The sequence below is a fragment of the Pipistrellus hanaki genome (genome assembly GCF_964339955.1).
Source record: "Pipistrellus hanaki genome assembly, chromosome: 11".
In the NCBI taxonomy this organism is placed as follows: Eukaryota; Metazoa; Chordata; class Mammalia; order Chiroptera; family Vespertilionidae; genus Pipistrellus; species Pipistrellus hanaki.
Window position 1 is genome coordinate 8,220,488 of NC_140513.1, and position 17,108 is coordinate 8,237,595.

General features: G+C 55.9%; 1 protein-coding gene across 8 annotated transcripts in view; it reads left to right on the forward strand.

Annotated features, from left to right (window-relative positions):
* The window catches only part of RGS3 (regulator of G protein signaling 3), a 110,733-nt gene extending 94,190 nt beyond the window's left edge, over positions 1 to 16,543 (forward strand). For 7 of the 8 annotated variants that reach the window (XM_084899924.1, XM_084899927.1, XM_084899926.1 and 4 more), the window contains 6 exons: positions 1,311 to 2,315; positions 10,871 to 10,935; positions 13,560 to 13,661; positions 14,051 to 14,112; positions 14,668 to 14,834; positions 15,584 to 16,543. In XM_084899924.1, coding sequence (XP_084756050.1) covers positions 1,311 to 2,315; positions 10,871 to 10,935; positions 13,560 to 13,661; positions 14,051 to 14,112; positions 14,668 to 14,834; positions 15,584 to 15,769 — 1,587 coding nt within the window. In that variant the 3' untranslated portion in view covers positions 15,770 to 16,543. Of the gene's footprint in view, positions 1 to 1,310; positions 2,316 to 10,870; positions 10,936 to 13,208; positions 13,460 to 13,559; positions 13,662 to 14,050; positions 14,113 to 14,667; positions 14,835 to 15,583 lie in introns of those variants that run through there. The other variant, XM_084899925.1, reaches the window with a different exon arrangement.
* Positions 16,544 to 17,108: the final 565 nt, after the last annotated feature.

The following is a 17,108-nucleotide window of genomic DNA, read 5'->3' on the forward strand; positions in this document are numbered from 1 at the left end:
TATGCATATAAATTCTTTCATTAACCTCGCACCCCCTTCCCCTCTGAGATCTGTCAGTCTGTTCCATGTATCCATATCTCTGGCCCTATTTTGTTCTTCAGTTTATTTTGTCTAGTAGATTCCACATATAAGTGATATCCTGTGATATTTGTCTTTCTCTGACTGGCTTTTTTTTTGCAAGCATAATAATTTCCACGTCATCCAGGCTGTCTCAAAGGGTAAGAGACCCTTCCTTTTTACCACTATATAGTATTCCATTGTGTAACTGTACCACAGCTCTTTTATTCGTTCATCTACTGATGGGCACTCGGGCTGTTTCCTGATCTCAGCTATTGTAGATAACACTGCTATGACCATAGGGGTGCATATGTTCTTTCTGATTGGTGTTTTGGGATTCTTAGGACATATTCCCAGAAGTGGGAATCGCTGGGTCAAATGGAGTTCCATATTTAATTTTTCGAGGAAACTCCATACTGTCTTCCACAGAGGCTGCACCCCCACCAGCACTTGTTTATTGATTTATTGATGGAAGCCATGCTGGCAGGTGTGAGTGAGATCTCCTTGTAGTTTTAATTTGCATCTTTTTGATGATTCGTCATGTCGAACATTTTCTCATGTCAATTGGCCATCTGTATGTCCTCTTTGAAGAAGTGTCTATTCAGTTCCTTTGCCCAGGATTTCATTGGATTGTTTGTCTCCCTGGTGTTGAGTTGTATACGTTCTTTATATATCTTGGAAATTAACCCCTTATCAGATATTTCATTAGCGAATATGTTCTCCTATACAGTGGGTTGCCTTTTCATTTTGTTGAGAGCAAGTTCTTATTTGAGCAATTCATTAGGCTTTTTAAAAAAGACTTTGGTTCAGGTAAAAGGTACCCTTTGGCCGGGTCCAGGGTCCTCCCACTTAGGGAGGAGCTTGGGGCTTGGTTTGGTTCTAGCCCATGAACACAGAGAGAGCCTGGCTTCTCCGTTACTCATAGAGGTGACTTACCCAGCGCAGAACTGGCCTGGGAGGACCATTGCCTAAGGGGTTTAAATGGGCATAGCCCCTGGCACACAATAGGAGCCAGACCGCCGTGGTTACCTCTCCTCCCCTCACGTTTTTGATGGGGCGGTAGTTTTGAGCAAGGAGTTAAGGCTGGGACCAACAGGGGCTTCTAGGTTTCCATCTGGCGCTTTGGCTTGCAGACTGCGGGGCGGGGTTCAGGCCACTGTCTGATTTTGTTTCAGTCTCTATGTGTGTAGTAACCTCCTGGCACTGTGTAACCTCCTCTTTTGAACCTTTGTTGTTTTCTCGTTGTTTCCCAGATGTTTGAGTCGGAGGTGGATGAGAAGAGGGAGATGCCCTTGGAGGAAGGGAAGGGGCCAGGTGCCGATGATCCCCCACCCAGCAAGGACCCCTCTCCTGGCCAGGAGCCTCTTCCGGGACAAGACCTTCCACTCAATAAGGACTCCTCTTCTGGCCAGGAACCATCTCCTGGCCAAGAGTCCCCATCGAGCAAAGACTCAGCTTTCTGCAAGGAACCCCCACCATGCCAGGAACCCCCACCATGCCAGGAACCCCCACCACGCCAGGAACCCTCACCAACCAAGGACTCCCCACCATGCCAGGAACCCCCTGCAGCCCAAGCCCTCCCTCCCTGCCAAGACCTTCCTGCTAAGCAAGAACCCTCTCCCAGCCAAGACCCTCTACTCAGCCAAGACCTCCCGACCACCCAGGACCCTCCTGCTCAGGACCTTCCGCCATGTCAAGAACTACCCCCCAGCCAGGCCCCACTACCAGCCGAGACCCTTGCGGAGACCACGGGCTCTGGGGACCCTCCAGCAGCTACCGGGGGCCCGCCTGTGGCCTCCAGGCCGGCCTTTGTGATTCCCGAGGTCCGGCTGGATAGTGCCTACAGCCAGAAGGCAGGGGCAGAGGGGGGCAGCTCCGGGGATGAGGAGGATGCAGAAGAGGCTGAGGAGGGGGACGAGGGGGAGGAAGATGAGGATGAGGAGGACACAAGTGATGACAACTACGGAGAGCGCAGCGAGACCAAGCGCAGCAGCATGATAGAGACTGGCCAGGGTGCGGAGGGCGGCCTCTCGCTGCGGGTGCAGAACTCGCTGCGGCGCCGGACGCACAGTGAGGGCAGCCTGCTGCAGGAGCCCCGCGGGCCCTGCTTCTCCTCCGACACCACCTTGAACTGCTCCGACGGAGAGGGCGCTACCTCTTCCTGGGCCATTCCTTCGCCTCGCACCCTCAAGAAGGAACTGGGCCGCAACGGGGGCTCCATGCACCACCTTTCCCTCTTTTTCACGGGACACAGGAAGGTAAGCAGGCTGAGGGTGCAGGGGGCGTGGGTACATGCGATGGTGGGCTGGGGTCCAAGAGCTGCAGCGAAGGAGCCGTCACTTTGTCCCACCTCCACCAGGACCTTCCTGCTAAGTCTTCCAGTGAGTTTTTCCAATGAGCCTTATACCCATTTGACAGAGAACAAAACTGAGACCCAAGAGACCAGAAGGCAGAACCTGGACTTAACCCCATGACTTTAGGACTCCAGATAGTGTGTTCTTACAGCTCCGTGGTACTGGGGACCCCCACAGAGAGTAGAGCCGACGCAGCCCAGCCCAGGACATTGTGTATTTGGATCTTGAAGACCCAAGATAGTAGCTAGAGAAACAGTTACAGTTTAGACGTGGCCCGGGCCCAGCCTGATTAGAAGTCCATCCGCCGAAAACAATGACAGCACATATTTTACGTAATTTACATTACCTCACTAATTCCCACAATAGCCCTCTGAAGTGGATACGATCATTGTTCCCCCCAGAGGAGGAAACTGAGGCACTGAGGTAGTCTCACTTGCACCAGGCTTTTAAATATCAGAACCAGAGTTAGCATCTGCCTCCAGGGCTGGGGCTCTTCACCATCATGCTCTTTGCCTCCTGCAAATATTTACACTGAGTGGCCAGACTGTTATGATCTCTGAACGTATAATAATCTGGCCACTCAGTATATATCCTATGCAATAAAAGGCTAATGTGCAAATTGTCCCCTCGACCAGGAGCAGGCAGGCAGGCCAACCGCCCATGTCCCCTCCCCCTGGCCAGGGTGGCCAGATCCCACCCATGCATGAATTCATGCACTGGGCCTCTAATATATATATATATATATTGAGGGCCAGATTATTATTCGTTCAGAGATCATAATAATCTGGCCACTCAGTGTATAAGTAGAGGAATACGTGTGTATTGATTTCCTGCTGTGTGCTGGGCTCTGTTCTCTGGACCCAGCTGGGTCCCAGCAATGTGTGAGGCTGCCCTCAGCCTAGGAGGCGTGAGCTCTCTGTGTGGGCCAGCAAGGCGGCCTGGCCTGCCCGTGAATGACTGGGCCATGTCCTTGACGCCCATTAGCCAGCTCGAGTCTGGGTTCTGTCTCTCACCGTGGAGCCTCGGGTGAGTCACTCAGCTCCTCTGGGCCTCCGTGTCCTCTGAGGAGCAGAGATGAATGGCACTCACGTCCCAGGGTGGTTGAGGATAAGCCGGAAGCGTCTGGGACTTCAGGACATTAGCGCAGATGCAAGAAGATGCTGTTGGGTTGCTAACAGCCAGCGCACTGCAAGGTGTTGTGATGACTGTTGTGAGGCTAGGCGGGTGGGGGTGGTCAGTGTCCGCAGAGGACAGCTGGTCCTCAGAGGCCTGGGAGTTCAGGGAGGAGAGACCCCAGGGCCCAGGGCCCTCAGGGAAGGCTTCAGAAGTCGTCTTGCTTTCTCCCGTCTCAGCTTCCCTCAGCTGAGCCTTGAGACTTGAGCAGGTTTGGAGTAAGCAGAGGGGCTGAGGCAGGGGTTCTGTGGAAGAGGACGTGGCTTGGACGAAAACAGCCGCGGGAGCCAGTCTGGCTAGAGCAGGGGATCCCTGAACTGCAGGGATGGCAGGTGCGTGGCACCTGGGAGGAAAGGTGGTTGGGCTGGCAAAGCAGGCTGGGCCCTCAAGAACAGGACCTTAAACTTTGGGTCCAGGATGGGAATGAAATCCCAAAGGAATTGGGACTGGATCTCAGTTTCTCATCTGTTAATACGTGTGGTTCTCAAACTTTGAAGTGCTTCCCATTCACCAGGAGGAGGCTATGGATGTGCAAGTTTCCCAGACTTCTAGAATCAGAATTTCAGACCCTGCATTATAGACACTCCCCCCACCCCCAGGGATTGTGATGTTCCTGGTAGTTTGAGTGACGCAGTCTTAGGCCATTTCTTGACGCAGCTGCTCCAGGAGAGAGCCCAGACCTCTGTCCTGCTGAGGTGAGGCATCAGACTGACTCAGCACGGCCTGGACACTCTTCTCTGGAGGACGGCCGAGGCCCACCATCTGCCTTGAGCCTCTCAATCCTGATTCCCCCTCCAGACCCATCCAAGTTCTCTTCCCTCCCCACTTGCTCTGATGGAAATACACATAATATCGATAAATTCACACACATTCATGCGTACACTCCCAGTTCCCTAAATTAGCTGACCTCAACTCCTATTTTGGGATAGATACTTCCGCCTGGGAGTCCAGCAGGCCTGGGCCAGCCTTCTCAGCTTCCTCCTTTGGGTGCCCAGGGCTCCCGCTGGCCTCCTCTCCTCCGCGCCCCCCCCCCCCCCCCCCCCCGTGGCCGGCTGCTTCCTTTCTTGGGCTTGAGGGACTGAGCTGGCAGGGCCTCAGAGGCCACCCCAGCCTGTGGTAGCCACCCTTCCTTGTGGCTTCTGCTTGCCGGGCCCTGAGTCCTTCATCATCATCATTCATATCCTATTCCTTCCAGCCTAAGGGCATTGGGCAAGTCCCTGTCCCTCTGAGCCTCAGTTTCCTCATCAGTGAAATGGGTATGTGATAACACCTCCTTGGTAGGGTTGCTGAGAAGATTAAATAGCTCGACTCGGGTAAAGTGTTAAGGGCACGGCTGCCACTCAGTGCTCCATAAATGGAAACCTTGTTGACAAGGAGGAGGAGGAAGACAAGCCGCAAGGGGAGTAGCAGTTACCCCAACAGGCACCAAGTGCCTCCAGCTCCCTTTCCGAGCTTTCACAGCATTGCCCCAAGGAGGGCCCAGCTGTACTCATCCTGCTGTGGGGAGCCGGAGGCCACGGGAGAAATGTGTTGTCCCAGACCACACAGCGAGCGCAGCTGGACAGGGGCCTCAGCCTTGTCCCGTCCCCTCTGGCTCTTCCCCAGACCTTGCGCACCTCATGCTGGGGAGGGGCAGGGGCAGGGGACCGGCAGCTGGGGAGGCAGTGCTTTCCCCGGACTTCCATCTCCCTGGCTCAGGCCTGGCTTTCCTTCAGGTTAGGGAATCAGACAGACCCTGTTCAAGTCTCAGCTCTGCCTCCTCCTGCCTGGTCCTGAGACCTGGGCCACGTGACGTCTTTCTCTGAGCTTCAGTCTTCTCTTATAAACTGGGAAGACTTGAGTCTGCTTGCAGCTGTCCAGGGATTCTAGAAGGTTGCAGTATGGAGGTGCTCCGTGCCCACGGCACTGACCCTGGGGTGACGGGAGACCTGGGAGCACCAGACAGAGCCGGCTCGGCCTCAGGCTGGTCAGGGTGCTGATGTGTGGCTAAGCGGAGGCTGCCTAGAGCACCAAGTTGCCTGTCGCAGAGTGACAGTCCCTACGTTGACCCTCCCCCACCTGTCATTCTGCCTCCTTGTGCACCGATTTCTACTGTGAGCACGAGTGTCCGAATTAGACAGACTGGATGTGGTCTGCCTGCTATGGTCTCCTCACTGATGGGCCCGCTGAGGTCCAGAGAGGAGACCCCACACAGTTAGCCCATGAGTCCTGCCCGGGCCGCCTCCTTGTGCTGAGCTGAGCTGTCTCACAGTGCCCTCTGCTGCCAGTCCTGGCTCTGCCGGCTGCTCCCTGGAGGCCAGGCTGCACAGAGCCACAGGCCTGTGCCTGCCCTTTTCCTGGAAGCCAGGCAAGCCACGAGCTAGCTGTGTCTGCCACAGGATGCTGCCATTGAACTGCACCACAGTCTGGCCTGGCCCAGGCCGGAGTCACAGGTCACTCTTTGACAGTGAGGAGACAGGCAGGGCCCTGCCTGGCCATGCTTCCTTGTCCCTCCTCCTGCAGGGCCCTGGCACGTGCAGAGGCCATCAGCGGAGGGGGCTCGCCCTGCCGCACTGAGTCTTGGGTTGTGGGTCAGACAAGAGGGCTCCTAGGATGCCTTCCAGCTCCGAGAGGTGAAAACACCTTCCAGGCTCCTGTTTAGGAAAAGCCTAAGAGGAATGATTTCCGGTGTCTAAACAGATAAGTGTAGAGTTTAGACCCAGTGTTTCCACGGGGTTCCCTGGGGCCTGCCAGGCTGGGAAACCCGGGGAGACCTTGCTCACAGGAGCTCAGAGGGGGCTGGGGGGGGGGGGGGGGTGGTGGCGGGCGCGCGCTTTCTGGAACTGGGCCCAAAATTCTCTGCTACTTACCAGCTCTGAGAGCCCATGCAGGGAACGGAACTGCTCTGGGCCTTCCAGTTTTTCCACCTGCAAACTGGGAGCAATAAGCAAATAGTTCTTAGAATTGTTGCAAAGATTACATCAGGAAAAGTTAGGAACAGCCTGTGTGTGCAGGTACACACACACACACATACACACACACACACACACACACACACACACACACACATCTTTGCAACCTTGATGGGCAGCGTTCTCAGGAAGGAGGCGGCATTTCCCCCGAGTCTTTCACTGAAAACATTCCAAATGTGCGTGCGTCTCGCATTAGAATAGCACTGTTGCTCAGTGCCTAGCACGTAGTGAGCGCTCAACAAGTCACAGCAGTGACGCCAATGGCTGATAGGACACCCACGGACAGCCGCTGTGCTTGGCACTTCATCCGGGCTAACATTAATCCTTACAAGAGGCGGTCTAATCGCCCTCCTCCTCTTACAGGTAAAGAAACCAAGGCCCAGAAAAGGGCCGTAGCTCGTCTGAGGCCTGTTAGCTAATAAACGACAAAGCTGGAGTGCACATTCAGGCAGTTTAGCATCTTCACTGCTATGATTATAGTTCCAATTACAATAAAAAGTATGGCTATTATTCCAAGAGGCAGTGAGCTCTCCGTCCCAGGAGATGGTCAGGTGGGGCTGGGCAGGCCCCAGGGATTCCTGCCTGGTGTGAAGGGAGCTGGTTCTGGGCTCAGCCCACCTCCGACAGCCATTCATCAGAGAGGGTCACGTAGCTCAGAGATGGTGGGGAGCCGATGGGAAGGAGAGGCCCTCTGTGCTGGGCTCTGGGCGGGCCTGGCTGCCGTTCCCATAGAGAGAGGAACCTTGGGAAACTACTCTGGCTGCAAACGGGAATCCTAACTTCTCATCTTAGTTTCTTTGCTTTCTGTCCCCGACCCCTTGGTGCCTGGGTTTTCCTGGCTAACTTTGGGGGCCAACTCTCAGGCCCAGAGCTGCCCGGCCCCTCTCTCAGGGGGGGGGAGGGTGGCTTGGCTGGCCCCTGCCGAAGATGACCCCTCTCCCGAAGATGCCCCCCTCCCCGCAGTGGAAGGAAGAGCCCATTTCCCAGCAGCGCAGAGGCTGGGCCGGCTGGCGGTGGGAGTGGTCCCCAGGCCATTGTGTGGCGCTGATAAAGTGCGGAAGCCGAGGTTAGAATGGGAGGAAGCACAGCGCCTGAGCCCTTTCCCACGGGTGGGGGCTTCAGGCACTGCCTAGCCAGGCCGGCGTGACCACAGCTCGTATACTCAATGGGTGACAGTGGTAGCACCCATGGGCGATGAGCACAAGCACACAGTGTGTCCTCTGAGTAATGAGGACACACTGTGTGCCAAGGTTGGGCCGTGCGGGCCCAGACATTTTCCTAGGGAACCTTCCGGGGCAGTGAGGCGTGTGGTCGGCCTCGTGCCCTGTGTTGGAACCAAAGAAGCTGAAGCCGAGAGGCTGGGAAACGGCTCCAAAGTCAGTGGGAAGAAGATCTATAGCCAGGCCTGGCTGACAACCGAGCGCTGGAATCCCCCGTCCCCGAGGGGCGTGTGCCTGCGTGTGCACGTACACGCGCATGTTTACAGCCTTGGTGGGGCAGCGTTCTCAGGAAGGAGGCGGCATTTCCCCCGAGTCTTTCACTGAAAACATTCAGAACGTGCCCTGTCCTCACCTTTGCGTAGCAGCATCCTCTGGCGGAGAAACCCACGGTTTGAATTCAGACAGACCTAGAGTCCTGCTGTCGGTGAAGTGCTGGGTGTCCTTGGCCAAGTGGCTTACCTTCTCTGAGCCTCTGTTTACTTTATGGACTAACTCTGAAGATGGATGAGAGCGTACCTGAATAATGCTCATCCCAAGGTCTGGTCTATAGTACAAGCTCTATAAATGATGCTATACTTGCCGAAACCGGTTTGGGTCAGTGGATAGAGCGTTGGTCTGCGGACTGAAAGGTCCCAGATTTGATTCCGGTCAGGTGCATGTACGTTGGTTGCGGACACATCCCCAGTGGGGGGTGTGCAGCGGGCAGCTGATTGATGTTTTTCTCTCATCAATGTTTCTAGCTCTCTATTCCTCTCTGTAAAAAATCAAATATATATATATATATATATATATATATATATATATATATATATATATATATTTTTTTTTTTTTTAAAGATGCTATACTTCACCTGTCCTTCATCTATCCATCCGTAGATCTATCCATGCATCCATCCATCCGTAGGTCTGTCCGTGGGTGCATGCTTTACTGAGGCTAGTAGCTCCTCCTGCTGGATATCTCTGGATTATTTTTCTTTCCAGAATTAACACAGCATTTTAAGGCGTAGCCCATCTTTACTTTATAAGTGAGGAAACTGAGACCCAGGATGGGGCTCATGAAAAATCAGCGCTGAGAGCCACGCCTGGAGGTCTTCTGTCTTATCTTGAGACATAGTGTCCATGCCCATCCTCTCTGAGTGCTATTTCCTCTGCTGTCTCGGAGCACTTCCTGGGCTTCTGCTCTGGGTGGCACAGCTGGGCTCTGGTTTCCCCTGGAGAAGGCTAGGCAAGCATAGGCAGGGAGACAGAGGGAGGCCCTGGTAGAGATGGTATGAGTCTGGAGTGGTCTGGAGGAGTGATGGACTAGGGACAGGCGAAGACTGGGAGAAGAGGAGGGGGCATTCCAGGAAGAGGGCACAGCACTGGCAAAGGCAGGGAGATGGGTATGGAATGGATGGAATCTGTGGGCTGAAGGGGAGCCTGGGAGATAAATTTGCAGGCCTTGAGTCAAGCAGCAGGTACCTCAAGATGCATCTTTCCTAATCCTCTTTCCCTCCCTCTCCATTCATTCATTCATTCATTCATTCTGCACATATTTATTGGATACTGTGCCCTAGGTCCGGTGAAGAATACCCAGACAGGTGCAGTCAGACAGCGGCCAGTGGAGAAGTCAGATTCGGAACAAGCCATTTTGGGGGTAGTGGGGACCTCAAAGGGAGTAAAGGAGACACAACCTTGATGTAGGGGTCAGGGAGGGCCTCCCAGGCGAGGAGGCATTTAAGCATCTTTCCAGACATCTAGGTCTTTCCAGAGGCTGGGACTAGGGAGGAGAAGGCACCCCCATGGAAGGAATAGCAGGTGGGAAGGCCCACAGTAAGGGCGAGATAAGGGAAGACCTTCTGTTTGGTTGGGGGCGGGTCAGGGAGGTTGCCGGAGCAGGAGTCAGGCTGGGAGCTCACTGGAGGAGTGGTAATGGATGTTAAAATGGAGCTTTCTGCCCGAATCTTGAGATGATAGATCCTGCACATCATGCTATGGAGTTTGGATGTTTCCCCGAGGGTACTAGGGAGCCATGGGGAGTTTTAAGGCAAGAGAGGTGTAATAATTCACTTTACACACTACTGTGCAGTCCCAGGTATCGTTCAAACTGCAGAATCCTGAGTTAGTCCTTAGGATTTCAATTTTGAAATTAAGGAACAGAGGCTTGCAGGAGGCCAAGACCAAAAAGTAGTTAACATATACATACACGAGGTCCGTCAGAAGGCTGATGGACTTCGATATTCAGCAAGGGCTGAGAATCAGCATTATATTACCTGCTGCTGCTGAATGGCTGAAGGCAATCCCCTAACCTGACAATCTTTTTTTTAAAAAATATATATATATATTTTATTGATTTCTTACAGAGAGGAAGGGAGAGGGATAGAGAGCTAGAAACATCGATGAGAGAGGAACATCGACCAGCTACCTCCTGCACATCCCCTACTGGGGATGTGCCCGCAACCAATGTACATGCCTTTGAATGGAATCGAACCCGGGACCTCTCAGTCCGCAGGCCGACACTCTATCCACTGAGCCAAACCGGTTACGGCTGATAATCTTTTATTGTTTACCAAACCTTACCTTTGATGTCTGTTTACTCTGCTAAAGGGCAAATATGTATTCTAGTAAATAAAAAGCTGTGGGTCCTGGCATTCAGGGAGCCATTCCACTAGAGAAGGGCCTCTGCCTGGTTCCCCCAATGCCTTCCAAATTTATATTTCTTATCTAGTATTTGTGGGTGGCCCCTCCTCCAGATTCTGAATCCTTGCTGCAAAAGGTTGCGGCAGAGGCTCAGAGAAGGACAGCAATTGAACCCATCACACAGCAGAGCCCCTGCTGAAGTGCTGCTGTCCAGCCAGCCCTACTGCCTGCCGTGATGTCTCTGCCCTCTTCTCAGCAAGCCAGGTCCTGAGTGCACCAGGAGGAGACCCTTGGTGGGAGGCTCGGCCAAGCCAGCTGCATTCCATGGACAGGCTGTTTCTAGTAGTGGGGTCTCCCTCCCTCACCGGTTCTGTGAGGGATGGGGACTTTGGAGAGGGCTAGAGGAAGCAGTTTTGCAGGAGCTGATGGAGTCTTGAGTCTCTCTCTGCTCAGGCAGCAGCCTCTGGATCACACCATACCTGTCTTTTCTCCGCAGATGAGTGGGCCTGACACGGTTGGGGACAATGACGAAGGCTCCCGGAAGAGAAAGAGCAAAAACCTGTACGTTGGAAAGATCCATGGCCCTCACCCTTGCACCCCTCTTCCCCCTCCTCCAGGGGTACAGGTGGGGAGAAGGGGCTGCACCCAGTCCTGTCCCAGACAGACACAGGGAACAGCAGAACCTTGGGACTTAGCAGTGGCCCCAGGGCAGGGTCACCAGGGTTCTGAGCTTCTGGCACTGCCCTCGGTATCTATGTATCGTCCGGCAAGGTGCTGATTCAGCACCTGGAAACCACCAAGAACCAATCAGAGGAAGCCAGCCAGGTTGCCATTGCCCCCCCCCCCCCCCAACTCCCCCAGCCTTTGAAACAAGTAGTGGCTGAGGGACCTCAGCAGGTTCTTTGCTGCCTCTGAGAAAGGGCTGAACAGACCCGTGGTAAGGTTCCCCTTTCTCCTCTTGGCTCTTGAATAGTAGCAGTCTCAGACATTGCCAGGAGGGGGCGCTGCTGGCCTAGATAGTGAAACCCATACTCCTCAAGCCTCTCTGGCCATGCTCAGGCTCCCTTACTCTTTCGTTTGGGGTTTGTTAGAAGTCAGTTAACAGGATGTGTGGAGACTCTCCTCGGGTCTCCTTTTCCCCCAGGCCGAGACCCTGGAGACTGCAGAGAATGACAGGGCGGGAAGTTAAGACCCCCACCTCTCCAGGCCCAGTAGTGCCCACCGTTATGCATAAATTGGGCTTGCGGGGGGGGGGGGGGGGGGGGGGGAGAACAGGGATCTTTCCCGGGATCTTTCCCTTGCCTCGACCCTAGCTGAGCTTCGCGGTGGTAGAAACTCTTTCCCCCAGGTCCCCTGCCCGCTCCAGTTTCCTGCCGCAGCTGCAGGCTTCTCTCTGCTGTTCCCTGTGGGCTCTGAGCAAGCAAGGAGCCCCTGGAGGTTGGGCCTCAGACAAGTACCTCCTTCCCCTGCTCTCCGCGCCCATCCCCTCCGCCCCTCTGTGTACCCACCTGCACAGTGGGCCTGGAGCAGGGGCTCTCGGCACCAGGCCCAGGAAGCTGTGCTCTCTCACTTCCAGCCACCCCAGGGCTCTCTGTGGCCAGTCCTCACCCAGAGGGCTGCCAATCCCTGGACTCCTTGACCTTATCACATTGGCTTGGAATCTTCTAGAGCAGGGTCCCCATCCCTGGGCAGCTTGCCCCAGATCCTCAGGTAGGCATGGGGGCAGTGTTAAAGACTTCTGTGCATCTTATCCTGGCCATGAAACAAGCCCAGCAGATGTTAAGTACCTTGGTCATCCCTGTTTAGCTGATGAGAACATTTAACATTCAGAGAGGTTAGGTAACTTGGCAAAAAGGCGCACAGCTGGTTAATGCTGGAGCTGGGATTCGAACCTTGGGCTGTCTGGCTTCAAATTCTCACTCTTAACCTCCACCACATATCACTCCCCTCAAGTACAAGGGTGTCCGGTAGGTCCTAGTGCCATTTGAAGTTCTGGATAACTTCAGAAGTATAAATGCTACAGGCTTACAAAACACATTTGAAAGTTGAGTTTTTTTTTACATTTCTTTTGCACGTATTTATTTAGCTCTGTGGTTTAGATCATACCTTCTAAATGTTTGCTTTCAGTCAGCATTTCTCGTCTTTAATCAGAAAGATGGAGATAAGAAGTTAAAACAAAAAACTTACTCAAAAAATGTTTCAAAGACTAAATAATTGCACGTTCAAAAGATGTTTTTGAAAGTCGATAGGACTTGAACTTCTGAAGTTATTGAAGCTTAAAATGGTACTTAGACATTTGGCGCATCCTGCGTGTTTGTGGAGGGGGGTAGCCCAAGCCCGTGGCTGAGGTTGGGAGCTCTTCTCTGGGGGGCGCTCAGGGTAGGGGGTCTAGAGAAAAGGAGGGGGGGGGGCAGGCCAATGGGAGCATGAGACATTTAACCCTTTGCTGCCAGCAGCTTCGCCCAGGGCTAAAATCTGCAGCCATGGGGGGAGGGGGGGCAGTGGCAAAGCTAAAAATAGTTCTTGGCTAAAAATAGGCAGCCCTGCCACCCTGGTGTGCACAGGTCCCGCCTCCCCTCTTCCCTCTTCCCTCCCGGCAATTTGCTGACTAGTTCTCTCCTTCCCCCAGCTGCCGTGGTAACGGGGAGGCCGCTCACAAATAACTGGGCCTGGCTTCCTGCCTGGGCCGGCCCAGAGGCCGCCCCTCGCAGACACAGCCCCTTTCACGGGCTCCCTCTCCGGTTGGCCAAAAGGGCTTTTTTTTTTTCTTTTTTTTTTTTTCCCTATTCTCCGTCCTGGTCCCTCCCATTTCCTGGCTCCTCCTGTTGGAGTCCCAGCCCAGCCTATGCCTGGGCGTCCCGCAGTCCGCCTGGGATCCCAGCAAGCGCAGGCAGGCTCTTCCACGTCCTGCCCCACTGCTGCCCGGCCTGCCTGCCTGCCGCTCGGGACAGAGCTTGGGGAGCAGGAGCCCCGAGTGCTCCCTGCAGACCTTCCCGGGCCCCAAGGTGGGGGGCCCTGCGGAGATGCTCCGGGGCATGTACCTCACGCGCAACGGGAACCTACAGAGGCGGCACACGATGAAGGAGTAGGTGGCCCTTGCCCCAGCCCCTGGCCTCCCGACCCCGAGTTGACGGGGTCTGAGTGTGCCCGGCTGACCGACCCCCTTTCTCCGCTTCTGCCCCCAGAGCCAAGGACATGAAGAACAAGCTGGGCATCTTCAGGCGGCGGAACGAGTCCCCCGGGGCCCAGCCAGCAGGCAAGGCTGACAAAGTGATGAAGTCATTCAAGTAGGTCCCCCCTGGCACCTTGGGACCCCTCAGGCGCTCACTGATTCCCCGGAGGGAGGACGGGGCAGAGGGGGAGCAGGGCTGGTGGTGGGGTTAAAAGACAAGGGGTATTGAATCCCGCTCTGGGTGGGATGGAGGCTCAGATAGAGGCAGCCTAGTGCCTGCAAGCAGCAGCCCTCCCGGGCTAGCTCCCCTAGTAAGGACAGCCAGGCAGGGGCCGGGGGCAGGGAGGATAGAAGTGAAGCTGACCCCAAGAAGGGGGTGGACCCCTCCTGGGCTCCCCAGTCAGGATCAGTCACTGATTGGGCCAAGGGCAGCGAACAGAGGCAGCCCAGGCCCAGCTGCCCCACTTTTCGGAGCCTCATGGTGCCCCTTCCCTCTGCCCTCAGGCCCACCTCGGAAGAAGCCCTCAAGTGGGGCGAGTCCTTGGAGAAGCTGCTGCTTCATAAATGTAAGTGGGGGCCCGTGGCCTGTTCCCCCTCCCTGGGTTCTCTCTCTCCCTCTCTCTTCCTCCTCTCCTAGACCAGAGCGGGAGCCTGATCCCGCAGAGGTAGCCTCTCCCTCTTTCCTGGGCCCCGTGAGGTGTCCCTATTGTTGGGAGAGGCTGAGCCCGGGCTGAGGCCCTGGGTCTGGCCTTGAGCCGGCACCGCCAGCCCCTCCCTGTCCATGGGAGCTGGCACTGCCCGCTGGAGGCCGCTGGGACCTGTGTGCTCAGACCCATTTTCCCAGAATAACAAGAAACATTTCCGTGTACTGCGAGGGCTCACACTGGGCCAAATGTGACGGTCCTCCTCTCACGGGCAGGGTCCCCTCGGATCACCGCACAGGGCTGGTGATCCCCATTCTGCAGATGAGAAAACTGAGGCACGGGTGGGGAGACACCTGGCCAAGGCTCACAGAGGCATTTACACCCTAACGGTCCCGGGAGGATAATCTGGGGGTGCCGAGGGCAGGAAAGGCTAGTTTCTGCCTCTCACGCAGGGTCCGGACTTCTTTCTCCCCACAGATGGGTTAGCCGTGTTCCAGGCCTTCCTGCGCACCGAGTTCAGCGAGGAGAACCTGGAGTTCTGGCTGGCATGCGAGGACTTTAAGAAGGTCAAGTCACAGTCCAAGATGGCAGCCAAGGCCAAGAAGATCTTCGCCGAGTACATCGCAATCCAGGCGTGCAAGGAGGTAAGGACTCTGTCCGGGCCCCCAGCCCTGTCCCCGGGCCCCACGGCCGCTCAGTGATTGGGGGGAGCTGGGTGCCTCCAGGAGGAGGGCAGGAAGAGGGGAGGGCAGGGTGATTCTCAGGCACCATGTGTCCCGGGTGGAGAGGAAGCCAGCTGGGACCTCGGAGAAGAACTGAGTTTAGCTGATAACAAAAATGGCCTCTTGCGACGCTAAGCCCTTTATGAATGGGCTCACGTCTAGTAACCTGTGAAGTAGATTTTAATATGATCTTCACTTTTAAAATAAGGGACCATCTTGGAGAGCCTAATCGTAGCAGCTGATGTCTATTGAGCGCTTACTATGTGCACAGCCACAGGGGGTGGGGTTCTGGTGATTCACCCCCTACCTGTTTAACACGGGTGATCTGGCTTAATTTGCACAACTCTTGGAAGAGGGTACTGTTATTCCTAAGCGGTAGATAAGACAACGGAGGCTCAGAGCACTTCAGTGATTTGCTTGAAGCCACACACCTAGGTGTGGCGCTACTGGGATTTGAGCCCGGGCAGCCTGACCCTGGAGGTGGGTTGCAGGCCCTTCAGTAAGGGACGGGCTAAGACTCGAACTGCCGGTCCGAGGGCCTCCGCTCTGAACCTTGTGAGGCGGAGCAGAGGGGCTTTGAGGTGAGAGGCTAGATAGGTCCCGCCCCCACCCCGGTCCCCAGGGCCAGCCCCCTGCGGGCGGCCCTGACCCTGCCCCCTGTGCCCCTGAAGGTGAACCTGGACTCGTACACACGGGAGCACACCAAGGACAACCTGCAGAGCGTCACGCGGGGCTGCTTCGATCTGGCGCAGAAGCGCATCTTCGGGCTCATGGAAAAGGACTCGTACCCGCGCTTCCTCCGCTCGGACCTCTACCTGGACCTCGTTAACCAAAAGAAGATGAGTCCCCCACTCTAGGGGCCGCCGGAATAGAGCTCAGCATTCACACCAGGAGGGCTGGGCTTCTTCCTACGCCTCCCTCTCCCCTGCGACGGAGGGGGCAGCCAAGCCCCCAGAGGCCACGTCTCCGGACAGACGGATGGACATTTGGACGAGAGGCTTGGCCCGAGAGAGGCCCAGGCCACCGGAGGAGAGAAGGACTGGCCCCACTGGGTCCCCGCTGCCGCGGTACGAGGGGGCTCAAGGGCCCCGGCGGGTCAGGGGCCCTGGCTGAACCAGATCCGGAGCTGCCGCTCCCTGCTGCAGAGACCTCGCGTTGACCAAGTTCCTTAAAGAACTGGCTGGTGGGGCGGGGGCACAGCCCGGGCTCCGGGGCTCTCCAGGGGCCACTGGGGCTCACGCAGGACCCCCCGCCTTGAGTTTTATTTATTTAAACAGTAGTAGGATGCTTGACACGTCTTCCTGTAATAGGAAACCGTTGCCTCATCAGTTTTCCTAATTTACAAGTGCAATATTTTAACCAACGCCTTGTGACCAAGCCGCCTTGCCGAGAAAGGTGGGCATCATTTTCCAGGTTCAGGGGAGGTGCCGGGCCCAGGCACCAGCCAGGGGCAGGCAGCCGGGCCTTCCGGGCCGATGAGGCCAGGAGGAGCGGGCGATACCGGCTGCCCTCGCCCAGGAACCCGGCGCCCTCGAGGACGGAGGTCCCTGAGGGGCCCTGGGAAAGCATGGCACCCTCAGACCACACAGCAGCCACGTTCTGGAGCAAATAAAAGGCCTGTGTTAGTTCTTGCTTTTGACCCTTTCTGTGTGTCCCCGGTTTCGAGGCTTCCCAAGGGGTCGGGAGCTGGGAGGGTCGGTCATTGGCCTGTGGGTCCAGCTTCTCCTCCTTTCTGAGCCATCCCCTGCCTCCCATCCTGGAGCCACAGACACCGTACAGTGGCGAGGGCTGCTCCCTGACCACCTCTGCCTGTGGGGCCGGCTCTGCCATGCGTGTTCCGCTTCTCTTCTCTGCAGGCCTGGGAGGAGGGGTTAGCCCCGTTTTGCAGATGAGGAGCGTGGTACCCAGGCAGGTAAGGAGACTTGTTCAAGGTCACCCAGCAGGCAAGGGGCAGAGACAGGTTTCAGTCTGAGCCCCACTGGCTGAAAAGCTCTGGATCTCCTGTCCTCTGCCAGCCACAGGACGGAGTCCGGCCTCGGTCACCAACTGGCCATGGGACCTTCAGCAAGCTCCTTCACGTCTCTGCCCTGCTCCACCCGGGGGTTCCGGTGGAACGTGCGGGTGTCCCAGGGCTGGTGGGTGGAGGTGGATGGGATGGGCCAGTGTCTTTGGCAGAGCAGCAGGGCAGATGAGGCC